Raw genomic sequence first — 17,500 nt, forward strand, 5'->3', positions numbered from 1 at the left:
CAGTCACATTGATAAAGCCTAGACTGGAGTATGCTGCGACATTATGGTCACCCAGAACCAAAAAAATTATAAAGAAAAAATAAAGAATCCAGAGAGCAGCCACCAAAAATGGCCCCAGCACTTTCAAACTTATCATATGAGGAGAGACTGGCTAAATTGAAATTACCGACTTTGGAACAAAAAAGAGAGAGAAAGCGACCTACTGACCATCTATAGAATCATGAAGGGCACGGAAATACTTGATAAAGAGGACTTACTAAATTGGGACAAGAGGATACGGAAAGAAACTCAAAAAGGATAGTTATAGAAGAAACCTGAAGAAAAAAAAAATTCCACTCAGAGTGGTGGACACTTGGAACAAACTGGACGAAACCATAGTGTGTGCAAGAAACCATACACGAATTTAAGAGCAAACTAGACATTGCGAGATACAAAGGCGGGACACTACGAGCATAGCTCCCCTTTCCGTAAAATACAACCACACACACTCTAAGATGAGCTTGAGGCTAGGTATGATACATTTCAGAGTAGGAGACAGGATACAAATTTCATTGTTCGTTTCTTGTATAATTCAGTTAGGTAAACACACACACACACACACACACACACACACACACACACACACACACACACACACACACACACACACACACACACACACACACACACACACACACACAAACTGGGTCGGCGTGACGACAGACATTGATCTCTTCCGTTTGTCTTTCATATAGATAATATCTACCAATTGGGTGCACGGGGAGGGAGTGAAACATTATTGCAGCATCGAAATTAGTGATTTTCATATCAACGATGGCTATTTCTAAAGGATTTCCAGCCATGATGATGAGTAATCTTATTCGGGGAACTTGACCAGTATGAAACTGACTCCAAAATAGGACAGGGAATCCCCCAAAATTAAAAAAAGAAAAAAAAAAAAAAAATTGCAATGGAATTAAGGTGTTTCATGGTTGAGTTGAAACTGTTGAGGAATTTAATTTCCTTTCATGAATTAAAGTTTCATAACCTACAACAAGAGCTTTAAAGAATAAATAACACACAAACCTGGCTCAGAAAGCAGAAATTGGTTAATTTTGATAGGGAAGTGAAACTGACAAATGCGAGAACTAAGCTCCTAAATACCATAAAATTTTGCAAGCGAGGCTGGGATAAAATGTAAACAATAATAAAATAGATAAATAAATAAATAAATGATTAAATAGACAAATAAAATATTTTTATAAGAAATGGTGGACCAGGAGTCTTTGTGAGGGTCAGCAGGGGTCTTGTAATGGGTCAGCAATTATACGGGAATTTTTGGCCTTCGCAAGTTCGATATATTTCATCTCGGAAATTATTGGTGATAGTCTTAATAAGGCAGTTAAGCGGTTTAAAGATGCAAAATGAGAATCAACAAATAAAATCTTACTTGAGTTGAAAAGCAGATATTATAAACGAAAGATTGATAAGGATTACTCAGAAATCAAAATGAAAGAAAATTAAAACATTTTTATAGTATAAGAAAAATATATTAAAAGAATCATTCAAGAAGAATAGGATGACAAATTGTACGCAACGAAGATAAGGTTAAATTGCAAGAGATTGACAAAATACAAGAAAATATAAAAAGTAATAGTTACTAAAATGTAAAGACTAATACGAGATGTACACATACATACATATACCAAGGCTTTTTCCCCCTTTCAAGGGAGGTAGCCAAAAAGGAAAAGGCATAAAAACACTCCCGCCCATTTCATCCCTAAATACACTCCACACCCCTCCCACCCTCCCTCTCATCTGAGCACCTCCTGGATGACGGGTCATCCCTGCACCTTGCCCACCGCCCTGGGTCAGAAGCAGTGTCGCAAGACATAGCACATCCACAGCAAGGCCGCTTCATTTAATCGGCGACCCCCCCCCCTCTCCGTCCCCCCATTGCATATAAGGAGAGGACGGGGAGAAATCCCTTCGGGCTGCGTCAAAATTTACTCACACATACTACCTCACCCCCACCCCCCCGCCCATTCCTCCTCATGCAATCACCACATCATCCATATACAACCATTCTCCACTCACCTCTGTCTTCCGTCCTCTCCCTTCCTTCCTCAACAGACATTCCCCTCTTCCCCAAAGCCCCCTTCACCCCATCCATCCACCTCATCCTAGGACGTCCCCTCATGTTCACTCCCTCCACATCTGCCTTCCATACCTCTTTTACTAGTCTTTCTTCACTCATTCAATACGAGATGTAGCAAAGAAAATTTGTCATATTAGTGGGGCTGGAATATAGAATGCATTCTAGCCAAAAGAGAAAGGAAAAAATGATGAAATACAAAAAGGAAAGGAAGTAATTCAAGTAATTTTGAATATAAAATAAAAATAAAGGGTATTTTTTTTTTAGAATTGCACATCTACGCTATATAGCGATAGAAAATGAAACATAATTTGTCAATTATGATACATCAACGTAATATATGTTTTCCTTGGCAGAAATCAATAATGAAAAAGCTTGCTAAAAGCAAATACACTACTGAACGAAATTTGACGATAGTTTTGAGACGCCATATTGTCGTTTGTCCAGTCCCGTCTATGTCAGTTTGACGATGGCGTTGACGTTATGTATAGGGTGTTCTCCAATTCCAAGTGACGTCCTAATCCTACCCCGTCCCATTTTTGTCGCCTAATTAGGCGACAAAAATGGGACGGGGTAGGATCAGGACGTCACTTGGAATTGGAGAACACCCTATACATAACGTCAACGCCATCGTCAAACTGACATAGACGGGACTGGACAAACGACAATATGGCGTCTCGAATCTATCGTAAAATTTCGTTAAAACAGTGCTACGGAGCTGAAGCTTCATGCCATTCTTCAAGCTATGAAACTCCTCTACACCTCGCAGTACGACCGGATGCCAAAATCGGCTGTCAACATCCCTGATGACCTCACAACATGCTCCCAATAGAAAAACAAAAACAGACACACTTGAACATAAAAACGACCACACATTACACTGTCAATAGCAGTCGCGTTTGGCTACAGGTTGGGGGAAACTTGCACAGGGTTATTGTTATTTCAAGTAATCAGAGGGTTCAAAGTAAATTAAAATCAATGCTGCCACATAATGAAAAAGAGATGCGATAAGATATTCTTCTTACTGTGCAACTCATCTAGTTAAATCTAGGCAAAACGGACACACACACACACACACACACACACACACACACACACACACACACACACACACACACACACACACACACACAGACACACACACACACACACACACACACACACACACACACACACACACACACAAACACACACACACACACACACACACACACACACACACACACACACACACACACACACACACACACACACACACACACACACACACACACACACACACACACACACACACACGACTCGGTGGCACAGTTGGTAGAGCGCTGGACTGGGAAGTACGATAGTGCTCGCAGTACCCAGTTCGAATCCTGCCCAGGGCTGAAATTATTTCGGTATCGCTGTGCTTCGGGTCGTTACTCTTACTCTCGTGGGCGGGGAGTTGGGTGTGTGTGTGTGTGAAAGGTCATAGCATTACCCATAGATCGGTCATACGAGCTCTGAGCTCTCTTCCGGGAGGGAAATAGCTGTCGATCACGAGTCCGACACGTGATCCAAAGACCAAGGTGAATACACACACACACACACACACACACACACACACACACACACACACACACACACACACACACACACACACACACACACACACACACACACACACACACACACATACATACAAAAAGAGAGTGAGGGAGAGAGAAAACATTTGGTTTTGGTATGATGAATATGCACTGACCTGGGCAATGCGCTGTATGCGGGCATTCTTCTCTTCGAGAGTTAAATCTGCCATAGCCTGAAGGTCGAGGCTCATCGAGTCGCTTGCGTATACAATGGATGCCTGTGCTCTCATGATCATAAGCAACTGATTCTGATCCCCTTTGGCGGCCGCACTGGAGAGCATATCCGAAATAGACAGGTCACTCAACTCCTCTTCGGTTGGTATTGTTACCTTGAGGAGGAAGGGTGATCGTAAACACAAAGCCATAAACAACCATGAACTTGGAAATCATAAAATATCTTGTAGCTGCACACACACATATTGACATCGGACTTCCTTGCCTGAACAGTGCCAACTTCAGTTTCAGTGAAACTCCCAAAGTTGTCGAGGACTTGGGCGAAGATGGTGAAATTTCCACAAGGCAGGATAAGGTTCCCGTTAGGTTCTGGATGTGTGTACACTATGTTCTTCTGCTTGGGCATTCCTGGTAATTCCTCATAAACTACAAAATTCCAAGAAAAGGGTGTACTAATATTAGCAATGTATATATATATGTATATGTATATATATATATGTAGATATATATATATATATTTATATATGTATATATATGTATATATGTACATATATATACATATATATATATATATATATATATATCATACATACATACATATATATATATATCATACATACATACATACATATATATATAAATATATATATATATATATATCGATAAAAAAGATTATGACAGTTGCATATATATACATATATATATATATATATATATATATATATCATACATACATATATATATATATATATATATATATATATATATATATATATATATATATATGTAAGCGGAGTAGGAAACACAGGGGTCTTAGTCTTGAATTTATTCCTGACTAGTTTACTCCTGTGTTTCCTATTCCGCTTACATCAACCTGTCAGAATGTCTCAACATATATATATATATATATATATATATATATATATATATATATATATATATACATATTGAACCACAATTCACTTTTAATTCCATGCCATCGCAGTCGAGACTAATGAGGAGCTCGAAGGAAGCATATGTTGGAAATTGAAACGTGGTCGAGCCGAGGACTCGAACTCAGCTCGGACGTGACAAAGCGTCAATGACTAAACCAATTGCGCTATCTCTTGTCTTTAGGGCTATGTCTTGATAGCGCAATTGGTTTAGTCATTGACGCTTTGTCACGACCGAGCTGAGTTTGAGTCCTCGGCTCGACCACGTTTCAATTTCCAACATATGTTTCCTTCAAGCTCCTCATTTATCTCGACTACGATGATATTAAGTAAATAGTGAATTGTAGTAGAAAAGATGTTAATCTCTTCACTTGGAACCATTCAGTGTATGAATATATGTATATATATATATATATATATATATATATATATATGTATATATATATATGTATATATATATACACACATATATATACATATATATAGATGTATATACATATATATGTATATGTATATATATATATATATATAAACAGTTCCAGCATCACATCGCCCAATCACACTTCTCTGCACTCCCTCTAAAGTCACTGAGAGTCTCATACTGCAACTTGTCCCACCACATACCCCTCTTGCTGAATCACAACATGATTTTAGACCACTACACTCCACAAACACTCTTCTGATAAACCTCACTCAATGAGTTTTTGAAATCATCAATTTAGATAAGCCCCTACACAGAACACTTATCATAACACTAGATATCAGTAAATCTTTCGATACCATCCCGTGTCCCAATCTCACAAACAAAGTATATAACAGAGACGTGCATAATAATACCAAAAGACGACTGGCCAATTATCTGGCAGGTAATCATTGCACACCAGAAACTTTAGGAACGGAATACCAAAGGGCTCAGTTCTATCCCCCACACCCTTCAAGCTATATGCGCAATATACCCACCCTCGACACCTCAGAAATACAAATCACTTTCTGCGCAGACAACATATCAATTAAATGCACTCACCATAACCCAAACAAAGCCGCAGAAATACTACAACCATACCTCGATACACTCAACACTTAGTCTACTACGGATAGACTCAAAATAGCCCCAACCAAATCTACAACCACACTTTTCACCAATTGGACAGCGGAACGCAAATACATACCACGCCTCTATATCAACAACACTCACATCACACACACATACACCCAAGGTTCTTGGCATAACATACGATACATCCATGTCATTCAAACAACACATCACAAACATAAAGACACCTATACTTAGCGCCCATAAATCAATTACAGGAACAAATGATTAGTCAAAACAAAGAAACTAATACTACATGCGAGCCCTGCATGGGCCCCTAATCTCACTAAGACACATCACAACACCCTTCAGACCATACAAAACAAAACCCTAAAGACAATTACAGGCTGCACAAATACAACACCTACAGACCATTTACACCATGAAACGAAAGTCCTCAAAGTCAAGGATCATCTTGACATGAGGGGCGCACAAGCACTTGCCGCAGCCTCCACAAAACACATCACACCCACTACATTACATAGCAGAACGTCCACAAACGCCAAGAAACATAAAAAAACAACACGCAAATACCTATATCACACGAATACTCTCTTTCTTCCTCCACAATCACCATACACCAGATTCCAGAATCTTATTCATGATCATTGCTCACTGCTCCACCAACAAACTGAAATGCCAAAACCTCTAATATCCATCCTTTTAAACCCTCTCTCCCTCGAAAGGACAGAGTCAACCTGGCCAGGCTGCGATGCGGCCATTATCAGAATAGATATTCCATGTAACCTCACGGTTACACATCAATCGCAGTCTCCAACCCCAAGTCTCTTGCCCCCCATACCTCCAAAGGCACGACGCCACGAAATAAATATCCCTAATCGCCCGGTGACAAAAGCCCTCTTTTATACACAACTGTCTTTTCATTTTCTTACAGACCTTCTTCCCCTCCCACAAAAACTGATTACGCGCAAGCGGGTGGTCTTACCTAGCGAATCGCAAATCGCAGCCTTTCTAAGCTACTAGAAGAGGCTGGACGACCGCTTTGCAGACAATAGCCCAAGTTGTAGCACTTCACCCCATACCATACAAGACATTATGAAAGACTGCATCGTACACAATTACACGCACCTGCAACATAATATACACTATATAAAGAATCTGTGTGAAAACCCCGTTCAAACTTTGGCGTTCTTTTGGAAGACGGGACTGGTCGGCCAGACAACGTAGGGAACGACGACAACAACAACAACAACAAACTGAAAGTTTGTTAAAAGAAAACAGACATTTTAAATCTTCACTTACAGAGGAGGGTATACTCCTCGATACCCATCTCTTCAGGGTCTTTCCAGTCCACGCATTCCACGAAGAAGGTGTCCATGATGCTACGCCCCACTGACGGATTAATGGAGCACGACCCTCCTACTGGAGGCTGGTTAGGGAAGATGTAGATGATCGTTTGACCTGTGTGGGACCATAATAGAATAAAGCTGACAACTATGTATTTATGCATTGTATGTTCAAGGAAAATGAAAATATCATGTTTGGGAAGATAGAGGTATTGTGAAATATTCTGGATTCCTAAGAGACGACGAATCAGCACACTATGAGCTACTTTATTTATGCTGCAGTTAGTTAGCGTGTGATTTCTAGCTAAAGTGAAATTAAAAATAAAGGTCAGATATTAAAGAATGATTAACTTCATGATTCTGTTCGAATGAGAACGGGTTCGCTAAAGATAAAAAAATATCATTGGCACATCTACTAGACTTGTAAAGAATATTGAAACATAGATATGACGGAACACATTTAGCATTTTTCATTTATCTTATTTTTGTACACACATACATACATACATACATACATACATACATACATACATACATACATACATACATACATACATACATACATACATACATACATACATACATACTTACATACACAAGTATATATATTGTTGTTCATCGAAGGATACTCATAGATATGTATTTCTTCAAGAGTCGCTTTATCAAATATAGGGATATTGTTGTGCTTAACTCTAAACAGATTTATTGGGCTTACAAAGACACTTGGACGAAAATCTATGTTTTACATGAATACCTGCACACTGCGGAAGTGCGTAAATTAGGTTTTGATAACCAAATGCTCTGTCGGCCGGGTTAAAATACTCTCATATTGCATACAAACACACAAAAACACAAGCACACACACTCGAGGTCGGGCAGTCATGGGGTACAGACGTGTGTCCATGACCTCCTGAAATGAGATAATGTGTTATCTTCCTTTGCACTGACACAGACCCAGTGAATAATGCAAATCGAAACGAGGGTGCAGTTACCTACCAAATTCAATGGCCAACAACATGGAGGAAGTGACAATGTTCACTATGGGACAATTCTCAGTGGTTGGGAATAGCATTGATTTGCTGCACTAACCTAACTCCATCCTATCTCAGTGCTGACGTTCCCAAGGGATTTACACTTTGTGGGTAAGGTCAAATATCTTGTCTACACCCCTAAAAACCACACCTGTCTTTGTGTGCACACTACCAATCCATGAAACACAACTTAGAAACTACCGACGTCCTACGACGTCCTACGAGTTACATTTCCACCTACGTTTCAACATCAGTGAAATGAAATACCAGCTAACCTCACTAGCAACGAACGGACAACCTTCAACCTTATCATCACTGATAAGGTCCCAAACACCAGGAGAAAATCACCATCATATGTGGCCAACAACGCCAACCACATTATGCACTCAGTTAGACTAGCTCTAACAATCTAAACAAAGTGTACACGGTGAGGTCTTTCTCACTTGTGAACATATAGACCAATAGGATTACTATTACCACCCAGCTGAAGAGGAGGTAAGATACCTTGAAATCTACAGATACTGGTTCACAGATGAATATCGGAAACTTCTGTTCCACATTGAACAATGAGGAAAAAAGGTCTTCCGCAAATTTGAGCGATCAGCTACACAGATCATCAGAACGTCAGCGGCTATCCAATTTAACAAAAATTGTATCAGAGAGAAGATTTCTTTCTCTATTATTACATAACTTGTATTTCTTATAAGCCTGTCTCCTTTTAGCTATACTTTTTTCAGTTTCTCTGTCAAGCCACTTTGGGCGAGCCTGAATTGGGAGCGTTTGTCCTTAAACGGGATGTAAGTATGAATCATCTTAGTAAGCGTATTTTGAAATATTTCCTACATCTGATCTACGGGTTTTTCGCTTAATTTAGCCTCTCAATCTGGAAGTTGAAGATCCTGACGTAGTCCTATGAACTGAGCTTTACTGAAATAGTTTTTTTTTTAGATACACAAGTATTTATTCCATTTTTTTTCAGTTTGAATCTAAGTTCTGATTACTACTTTTAATTGTTTCACCAAATTTTACACCGGTTATCATACTTTCGCGGCTAGTGAACAATAGTTCGAGTAAGTTTCCATGTCTTGTGGGCTCTTTTACATGCTAAACTAAGTAATTGTGACCGAGAAAATCTATTAAGCGAATACCTATATGGCCATGTTCAAGGGTCATCTAATCAATGTCAGTAAAATTGAAATCACCCATTATCAATAAGTTCGGGTTGCATCTGCTAATGATAATATTTTTGGCCTATATATCACACCTACATTCATCTTTTGTCTATTTGTTTAAGTTAATTCTACCCACCAACTATTATATAGATCCTGTTTCACTTTCTCCAAAACACAGGCATAGACATTGCTTTTAACGTACAACAGAACATCCCTATCTTTCTTGTGGTTTCTATCCTGACGAAAGTTTTTAAATCCGGCAATATTAAATTCAGCTTCAAACTCTTTACCATTTAACTATATTGACATTTGGCCTTCATTGACATTCAGTGTCTCATGGACATTTGCCCCATCAAGGACATCTGGTCCTCCACGATCATCCGGTCTCTCATGAACACCTTGCCCGCCTACGTCACCGCATCCAACACCGGCCACCCATCGTTCGTTGACATTCTGTCCGGCATCACTTCTCAAAATTATATTTTCTCCTCCACTGACATTATATCCTACCATGATATATTATACTTCACTATCATTACATCCCATTGTGATATTTTGTCCTTCATTGACATTACATCTTAATATAATATTTTGTCCTCTACCGACATTATATCCTAAATTGATATTTTGTCCTACACTGTCATATTGCTCTACAATATTGATTCACCCTACTCTGTTATCCCTATTATACTCTATTTCTCCTTCCCTTTGAGTTAAAAAAAAGTTCATTACAAACTCCCACAATGAGGTTTGTAAGAAAATCTTTGTTTATGTGAGTAAGGTGGATTCCATCAGAGTCTTGACGCCTAGAAAAGAGATACCAAGGATCAAGAAAGTGGTATCCCAGTTGCATGTACAAATGTGATATAATTTCACTGATCCCAATTACTCTACTGTCCCGTCACAACCCAGCGTAGATCCGATAAGAGCCTATGTAAAAAGAGCCATTACATCTACAGGAGGGAGCTATAAAACAATATCACAGAATTTTTCACAACGTCAAATTAAGCAGGGAGGACGTTGTTAATTCTACCACTACTATTGGAACCAGTGATGACCTTAGGAGGCTACAATTGCTTGAATCATTCCATATTAGAGACAAAGCACCAGTTATTGATATCCAATCTAATATGACTTCTAGTATCCTATCGTTTTCCTCACGGGTCAGAAACCCCAACTTACCTCCTCCTCCCTTCCTTTCCTCCACCTCCCCTTCCACCACCACTTTCCCCTCCTCTTCCACCACCTCCCCTTCTTTCTTCGGTTCTTCCTCCCCTCCAGTAACCACTCCCACCTCACCCGACCTCTTCGGTCATATTATTATCTCTCTTGGAGTGCCGCCCATATATATGTATATATATATATTTATATATATATATATATATATATATAGATATAAATATATCTATATTTAATGGGTGTGTGTGCGTGTGTGTGCATACACACACACACACACACACACACACACACACCCACACACACACACACCCACACACACACATATATATATATACATATATATATATATATATATATATATATATATGTATAACGCTCAGTATATCTCATGCTTGTAACTTTCACACCTACCTTTGAAGGCAAGTATACGCTTTCTTAGCACTCTCTTGTATTGTACCTTTCCCACTTATTACCAAAATTGTTTATATATTTTACTCGTTACTGTGTGTATTTGTTTGTATCTTATTTTATCAGAATTGTATTGTATCATACTTCACCAGAATTATTCATGTATAATCTATTTTGTACAATTCCCATCGTTGCTGTATCTTATTGTGTGCTTTTTGGTATTGCAGTCTACAGTCTACTCTTGAAAATGTCTTATTCAAGACGAAACGTCGAGCTTAGTTAAAGGAAACGAAATGGAAGAATACGGAGACCTAATTTCTGTTCACCCAGTTGATGGCAAAATTTTAATCAGAAAGACAGAGAACACGAGAAGAAAACTGATTAATTACGGCAATGCTGTCGTGTATATATATATATATATATATATATATATATATATATATATATATATATATATATATATATAATGGAATGAATAGCTAGTCACAGCGATTTAGCGGCTGTCGCGAAGCTTTAAACGTGGGTCTTTCTGAGCGTGAATGTAGAGCATATATATATATATATATATATATATATATATATATATAACGGAATAAATCGCTAGTCACAGCGATTTAGCGGCCGTCGCGAAGCTTTAAACGTGGGTCTTTCTGAGCGTGAATGTATAGAAGTATGCATTACAGAAAAGGAATTCTTTAAGGCGTGACTTTGCAACAAATGCAACGCGCTACCAAATCTACCATTCAGAACGTCCTTGTATACAAATGTATAATGTAAATTTTTTTCATTAGAATCTAGGTCCCATTAACCCTTCTAATTTGTGTCCTACACGGCTGCTGGAAGGTGCACAACATTAGGTTTTCTAAAATGGCTCATTATTTTTGTGAACAAATACTACTTGCACTTTCCACTAGATGACTCTGAACAACTCTTCCTTTTGATACACACACACACACTACGGCGGTCCGGGTTCGAATCCTGCCCAGGACTGAAATAATTTCAGTATTGCTCCGCTTCGAGTCGTTACGCCAACTCTCGTGGGAGGGGGGTTGGGTGCGTGTGTGCGTGTAAGGTCACAGCATTACCCATAGATCGGTCATACGAACTCTGAGCTCTCTTTCGGGAGGGAAATAGCTGTCGATCACGAGTCCAACCCGTGATCTAAAGACCAAGGTGAAACACACACATGTGGGGCCTACGTTATTAATCGGAGGAAACAGTAAGTCCTAAAACTATACATGATTTTAAGAAAAAAAACTGGATGGGGAAAGATACATCAGCGGGTTACTACAAGCATAGCTCTTCTCCCGCAAAATACAACTAGGTAAATACTAGGAGAACACACACACACACACACACACACACACACACACACACACACACACACACACACACACACACACACACACACACACACACACACACACACACACACACTCACTCTCTCGGTGGCGCGGTTGGTAGAGTCTCAGACTGTCAGCACGGGGGTGCCGACGGTACCTGGTTCGAATCCTGCCCAGGGCTGAAATTATTTCAGTATCGCTGCGCTTCGATTCGTTACTCCAGCTCTCGTGGGCGGGGAGTTGGGGAGGGGTGCGTATTACCCTTAGATCGGTCATACGAGCTCTGAGCTCTCTTCCGGGAGGGAAATAGCTGTCGATCACGAGTCCAACACGTGATCCAAAGACCAAGGTGAATGCACACACACACACACACACACACACACACACACACACACACACACACACACACACACACACACACACACACACACACACACACACACACACACACACACACACAAAAATATATATATATATATATATATATATATACACATGTATATACTGTATATGTATAGGTATATATATGTATATATATATGTATACATATATATACATATATATATATATATATATATATATATATATATGCATATATAATACATATATATATATATATATATATGTATATATATATACATATATATATATATATATATTTAATATATATACATACATATATATGTGGATGTGCTGTGTCTTGTGACACTGCTTCTGACCCAGGGCAGTGGACAAGGTTCAGGGATGACCCGTCATCCAGGAGGTGCTATGATAAGTCGCTCATGAACAAACCTGACATACAATATGTAGCAGAATTTAATGTTGCCAAGTGATGTTTACGAAAAACAAAAATGGAGAAAAGTCCTAATATAAATCCAAGAGTTTGTGATTCGGCTCAGAAATATTTGAAAATTTTTGTTTTCTATTATCGTGTGTTCCTTACTTGGCATCGTCTGCTTCATACGGAAGCAATGGTGTTCATCTATCTGTATAAATGACGCATCAATGAACAGAATCTTCGAGAACTTTTTCACACCAAACACAAGATTCTCTTTATTTACTTAGAAACATAATTTGGCCAATAGGCCTTGAACATTCTAATTTCTATTTCGCTAGCAACGCACAACAAACACGTGTGTGGCCAATGATGCAGTTGGCAAAAGATGTTTCTCGACTCTGCTGACATGTTTTGGTGTTCAAATGGGCTTTAACTCACAGATTACTTGAAAAGCACAAGCCAAGACTTACTTATAAATGTAAATAAATATATTTTTTCTAATTAACAACAAAAGTCAATACATCGTTGCCTCCAGTATAGATAAAACTCAAAGCGTCGAGCCTCCTATTTTCGCAGCTGTACATGAATTGCAACTCCTGAAAATATTCGCTGTTTTCTATCTAAACAAACCCAGAGCAATTATAAACATATATGTATGAATTTAGAATAGATAGATAGATAGACTTTATTTGGCAATAAATCAATGTACATGAAGTGCAAATAATGACAAGAACACATAGTTCGAAATAATAAATGTAAATTGCCGAGGATAACACAAAAAGCATGAACGCAATGTCATTTGCCGATAAGCCTATTAGATGTAACAAGGGAAACGTAGTATTAATAAAGGGTCCGTCCTCACATGATGTTTATTTTTGGTATAGATATTTACCAGTATACTTTGGTGTTTCGTAGAAGAGAGACAGGTGGAATCTTGGAACACCAGGGTTGAGAGAGAAGAACGCAGGGTGGAAGGAGATGTCCGACGACTTCTTTCCTATCGGTATCACTAGAAAAAAGAAGAAGAAAAAAAAAATACTGATTGCATCGGATTCCATGAAACGTATGATAGCCACAGTCACATAAAACAAAGTCTTATTATTTTCATTACTATGGGTCAGTTGGTAACGAACACATAAATGAGACTAAAAAATACTGATAGTACTGAGTGCGTAATAATGATGTCTTACATAGATGCTTTTGTTATAAATCACTGCTCTTAATTGTTTTCTATTATAGTTACTATTAATCGTTTCATAAATTAGAAATTCAAAGGGTGTGTCTTATCTGTTCTGAAAATATATATTTCTCTATCGTTACCGCTATATACCTCAATATATGCTAAAAACAACTGTCAGAAGTTAATGGAGAAGAAAAAAGGAGATGTGTAGAATTGTTTACGTTCAATGCAAGTGTTTTCCGATGGGCGGCTGTCGAGATCTTTATGACAAGACTCGTTCACTGGTCCGCCGTCTGGCAGAGTGATTGTCCACGAGTACTTCATGTCGTCTGCGCATTTGAATATGCACTTGCTTCGGAGGGCGAGGCGAGTAGTCGGTCGAAAGTACACCCCAGGGTAACGTTGCACACAAAGCAAGGGGTCCGCACATCTATATATGCAGTAAACAGGAAATGAAATAATAACAATTCGTATAGCGGAATATGTTCTATTTGCATCTATTTTCTCCTGAACATGGAAATCCATAGACACAAGTACGAGTGTTAAATTGCATACCATTTAACAACTATTAGCATAAATTTGTCTTTATTAGTTCACACAATTTTGAGTATGTGAATTTGCACATTGACACTATGAGAGGAAAAAATGGTGTGTATGTGTACATATCTATTTCCTTAATTGCTTTTACTTAGTTGCAATGTACATAGAGCTACGCTTGTCCCCATCTGTCAAATCTGGTGATTCGTGTACTTGGGCACGCGCCCGTGTGTGTGTGCGAGAAAAAAAGTGAGAACTAGAACTTAATCATAGAAAATGAACATAAGTGAACCATGAAAGTATTAGATTATTCTAGAAGCCATACATAAGAAAAATTTAAAAGACCCATCGGCCCAGCATACGGTGTCCCAAAGCAGAAGGGTTGATCATACTTTTCCTTTGCATTAGCATTTTTGTACGAATAAATGGTAAATCTTTAAAGGAATTCGGAGGCAAAAATAATTATATCTAATAAATGTTACCTAAAACCCAAGCTTAGGAAAATAACATGTGAAAGCAAGAAACCTAATAACTCAGCTCCCCAAATCGGGAACTGAAAGGAGAAAAGCATTTAAAAAATAAGCTCAGGCTTTAAAAAACACTTAAACACTTTGTTGTCCGGAATAGTGCCAAATCCCTGGCACCTTGTACGGACTACAACACACAATGGCAAAACTCCCCTTTCCGTCCCGGAGGTTACGGACAACCTTGAGCAGGTCCCCCTTTCACCCCCGTTTTCTTCACGCAAAATGACACAAAAAGGAAGCCTCATTTCTTCAGCATGTCGACAAAAAGTAATTATGAAAAATAATAATCAACCAACTTACCCCCCCCCTCCACAAAAGAAAAAAGAATGAAAATCCCCAGATGTCATCTTTACAGACAGATTCACGCCGTCTGTCACAGAGAACCTTTACTCATCACCGCCAGGGGGGGAGGGGACGTATGTCCTGGGGCGGCACATTTAGGGGGGCGGCACTTTGCCCCAGGACGGCATTTTGGCCCGGGGCGGCGCTTAGGCATGTAAGGGCTCTGTGCAGCAGTCACCTTGCGCCATTACAAGGTGAGTGACATGGTCAGACTAGACAAGTGCAAAGGGTATCTGTGGGCATTGGCACAACGAACAACAATTAGCGACCCCGGAAAACACACTCAAAGAAAGGTAGGAGGATACATGCTTACATTACACAATTACATTAATGGGAAAGAGCTTGCAGACAAGGAAAATTACATTCGGGTTGGGTCACGGAGGGTACGCGCACCTTGGAACAGGTCACCTGCCGGTGCGGGTTCAACAGCCAGGTCAGCGATTTGGACGAAATGTATAGTAACCTAACGGATTTGATTCTAAATGCACAAAATAAAGGTATTCCCCTCAAGTCAATATGAAAGAATAGTTTATGATATGGTTTAACGTCACAACCCCCTCCCCCCTATCGGAAAGCTAGGACTGTGCCCCTCAAAGAGAACTTTGTAGCGTGGAATTTAATTGTTGCTCTTGGTTCAACTTCGCCGGTGGCAGGATTCGAACCGCCATCCCCTAGACCTTCGCCGCAAGTAACGACGCCCTAACCCGCGCGGCCAGCGAGCTTCCGAATAGTTATACTCCCAAATGGATGACGGACAGGCTGAAACATGAGATCGGAATGAAAAGAGGACTTTACGTAAGAATAATGATAATGATCAAAAAAAGAGGTTAAAAAGACTACGCGCACAGCAAAACGTACATACATACATACATATACCAAGGCTTTTTCCCCCTTCCAAGGGAGGTAGCCAAAAAGGGAAAGGCATAAAAACACTCCCACCCATTTCATCCCCAAATACACTCCACACCCCTCCCACCCTTCCTCTCATCTGAGCACCTCCAGCAAAAACGTAACTATGAAATTAAGGTTGCCAGACAAGCGAGATTCAACCCAAAGAGCTTCTTTCATCTTTACAGAACAAAGAATAAGCAAATGATAGGCCCAATTCAAAATGACGAAAATGGCATGATAGAATCGGAGGAAAAATGAGTGAGGCTTTTAAAAAAAAAATTCTCTCGGTGTTTACTAAGGAGAGGTTAGATAAGGTACCTGACTGCGATCTGATTTTCAGTGAGGATGAAGAAAGTAGACTATCTAATATCAGCATTAGTAAGGTAGAAGTAGTTAAGCAGATTGAAAGACAGCTACAAAATCTTCGGGTTTAGACGGAATTTTTCCGAGAGTGCTTAAAGAGTGTAAATTTAAAATCTGCGACCACTTAACAGAAATATTTAATAAGTCGGTAGACACTGGTTTTGTGCCTATTGCTTGGAGGCAGGCAAACGTTGTTCCTTCTTTCAGAAAGGGAGATAAATCGTCTATATGCAACTACAGGCCAATCAGTTTGACATCAATTGTAGGTAAAGGGCTTGAATCAATAATAGTTAATAGACTCAGAGAACACATCGAGAAACATAATTTGATTCGTGGCACACAGCAGGGTTTCTTCAAGGGTAAGTCACGTGTGACTAATCTTCTATACTTTTACACTAAAGTATATAAGGCGTCAGATAACAATGATAGTTATGAGGTTATTTACCTTGATTTTAGCAAAGCGTTCGACAAGGTGCCCCACCAGAGACTA

At 39.2% G+C, this 17,500-nt stretch overlaps 2 protein-coding genes across 2 annotated transcripts in view; both read right to left on the reverse strand.

Moving 5' to 3' along the window:
• LOC143030916 (polycystin-1-like protein 2) overlaps positions 1-4,077 on the reverse strand; it is a 292,044-nt gene extending 287,967 nt beyond the window's left edge. The window contains exon 1 of the mRNA XM_076194168.1: positions 3,870-4,077. Coding sequence (XP_076050283.1) covers positions 3,870-4,034 — 165 coding nt within the window. The 5' untranslated portion in view covers positions 4,035-4,077. The remainder of the gene's footprint in view (positions 1-3,869) is intronic.
• Position 4,078: 1 nt separating this feature from the next.
• LOC143030165 (uncharacterized) overlaps positions 4,079-17,500 on the reverse strand; it is a 137,807-nt gene continuing 124,385 nt past the window's right edge. Inside the window, exons 21-24 of the mRNA XM_076193327.1 lie at positions 14,572-14,780; positions 14,063-14,179; positions 7,216-7,374; positions 4,079-4,353 (exon numbers count right to left, since the gene is read on the reverse strand). Coding sequence (XP_076049442.1) covers positions 4,079-4,353; positions 7,216-7,374; positions 14,063-14,179; positions 14,572-14,780 — 760 coding nt within the window. The remainder of the gene's footprint in view (positions 4,354-7,215; positions 7,375-14,062; positions 14,180-14,571; positions 14,781-17,500) is intronic.

This window comes from Oratosquilla oratoria, chromosome 12 (genome assembly GCF_046742065.1).
Source record: "Oratosquilla oratoria isolate Oo_2021 chromosome 12, ASM4674206v1, whole genome shotgun sequence".
NCBI lineage: Eukaryota > Metazoa > Arthropoda > Malacostraca > Stomatopoda > Squillidae > Oratosquilla > Oratosquilla oratoria.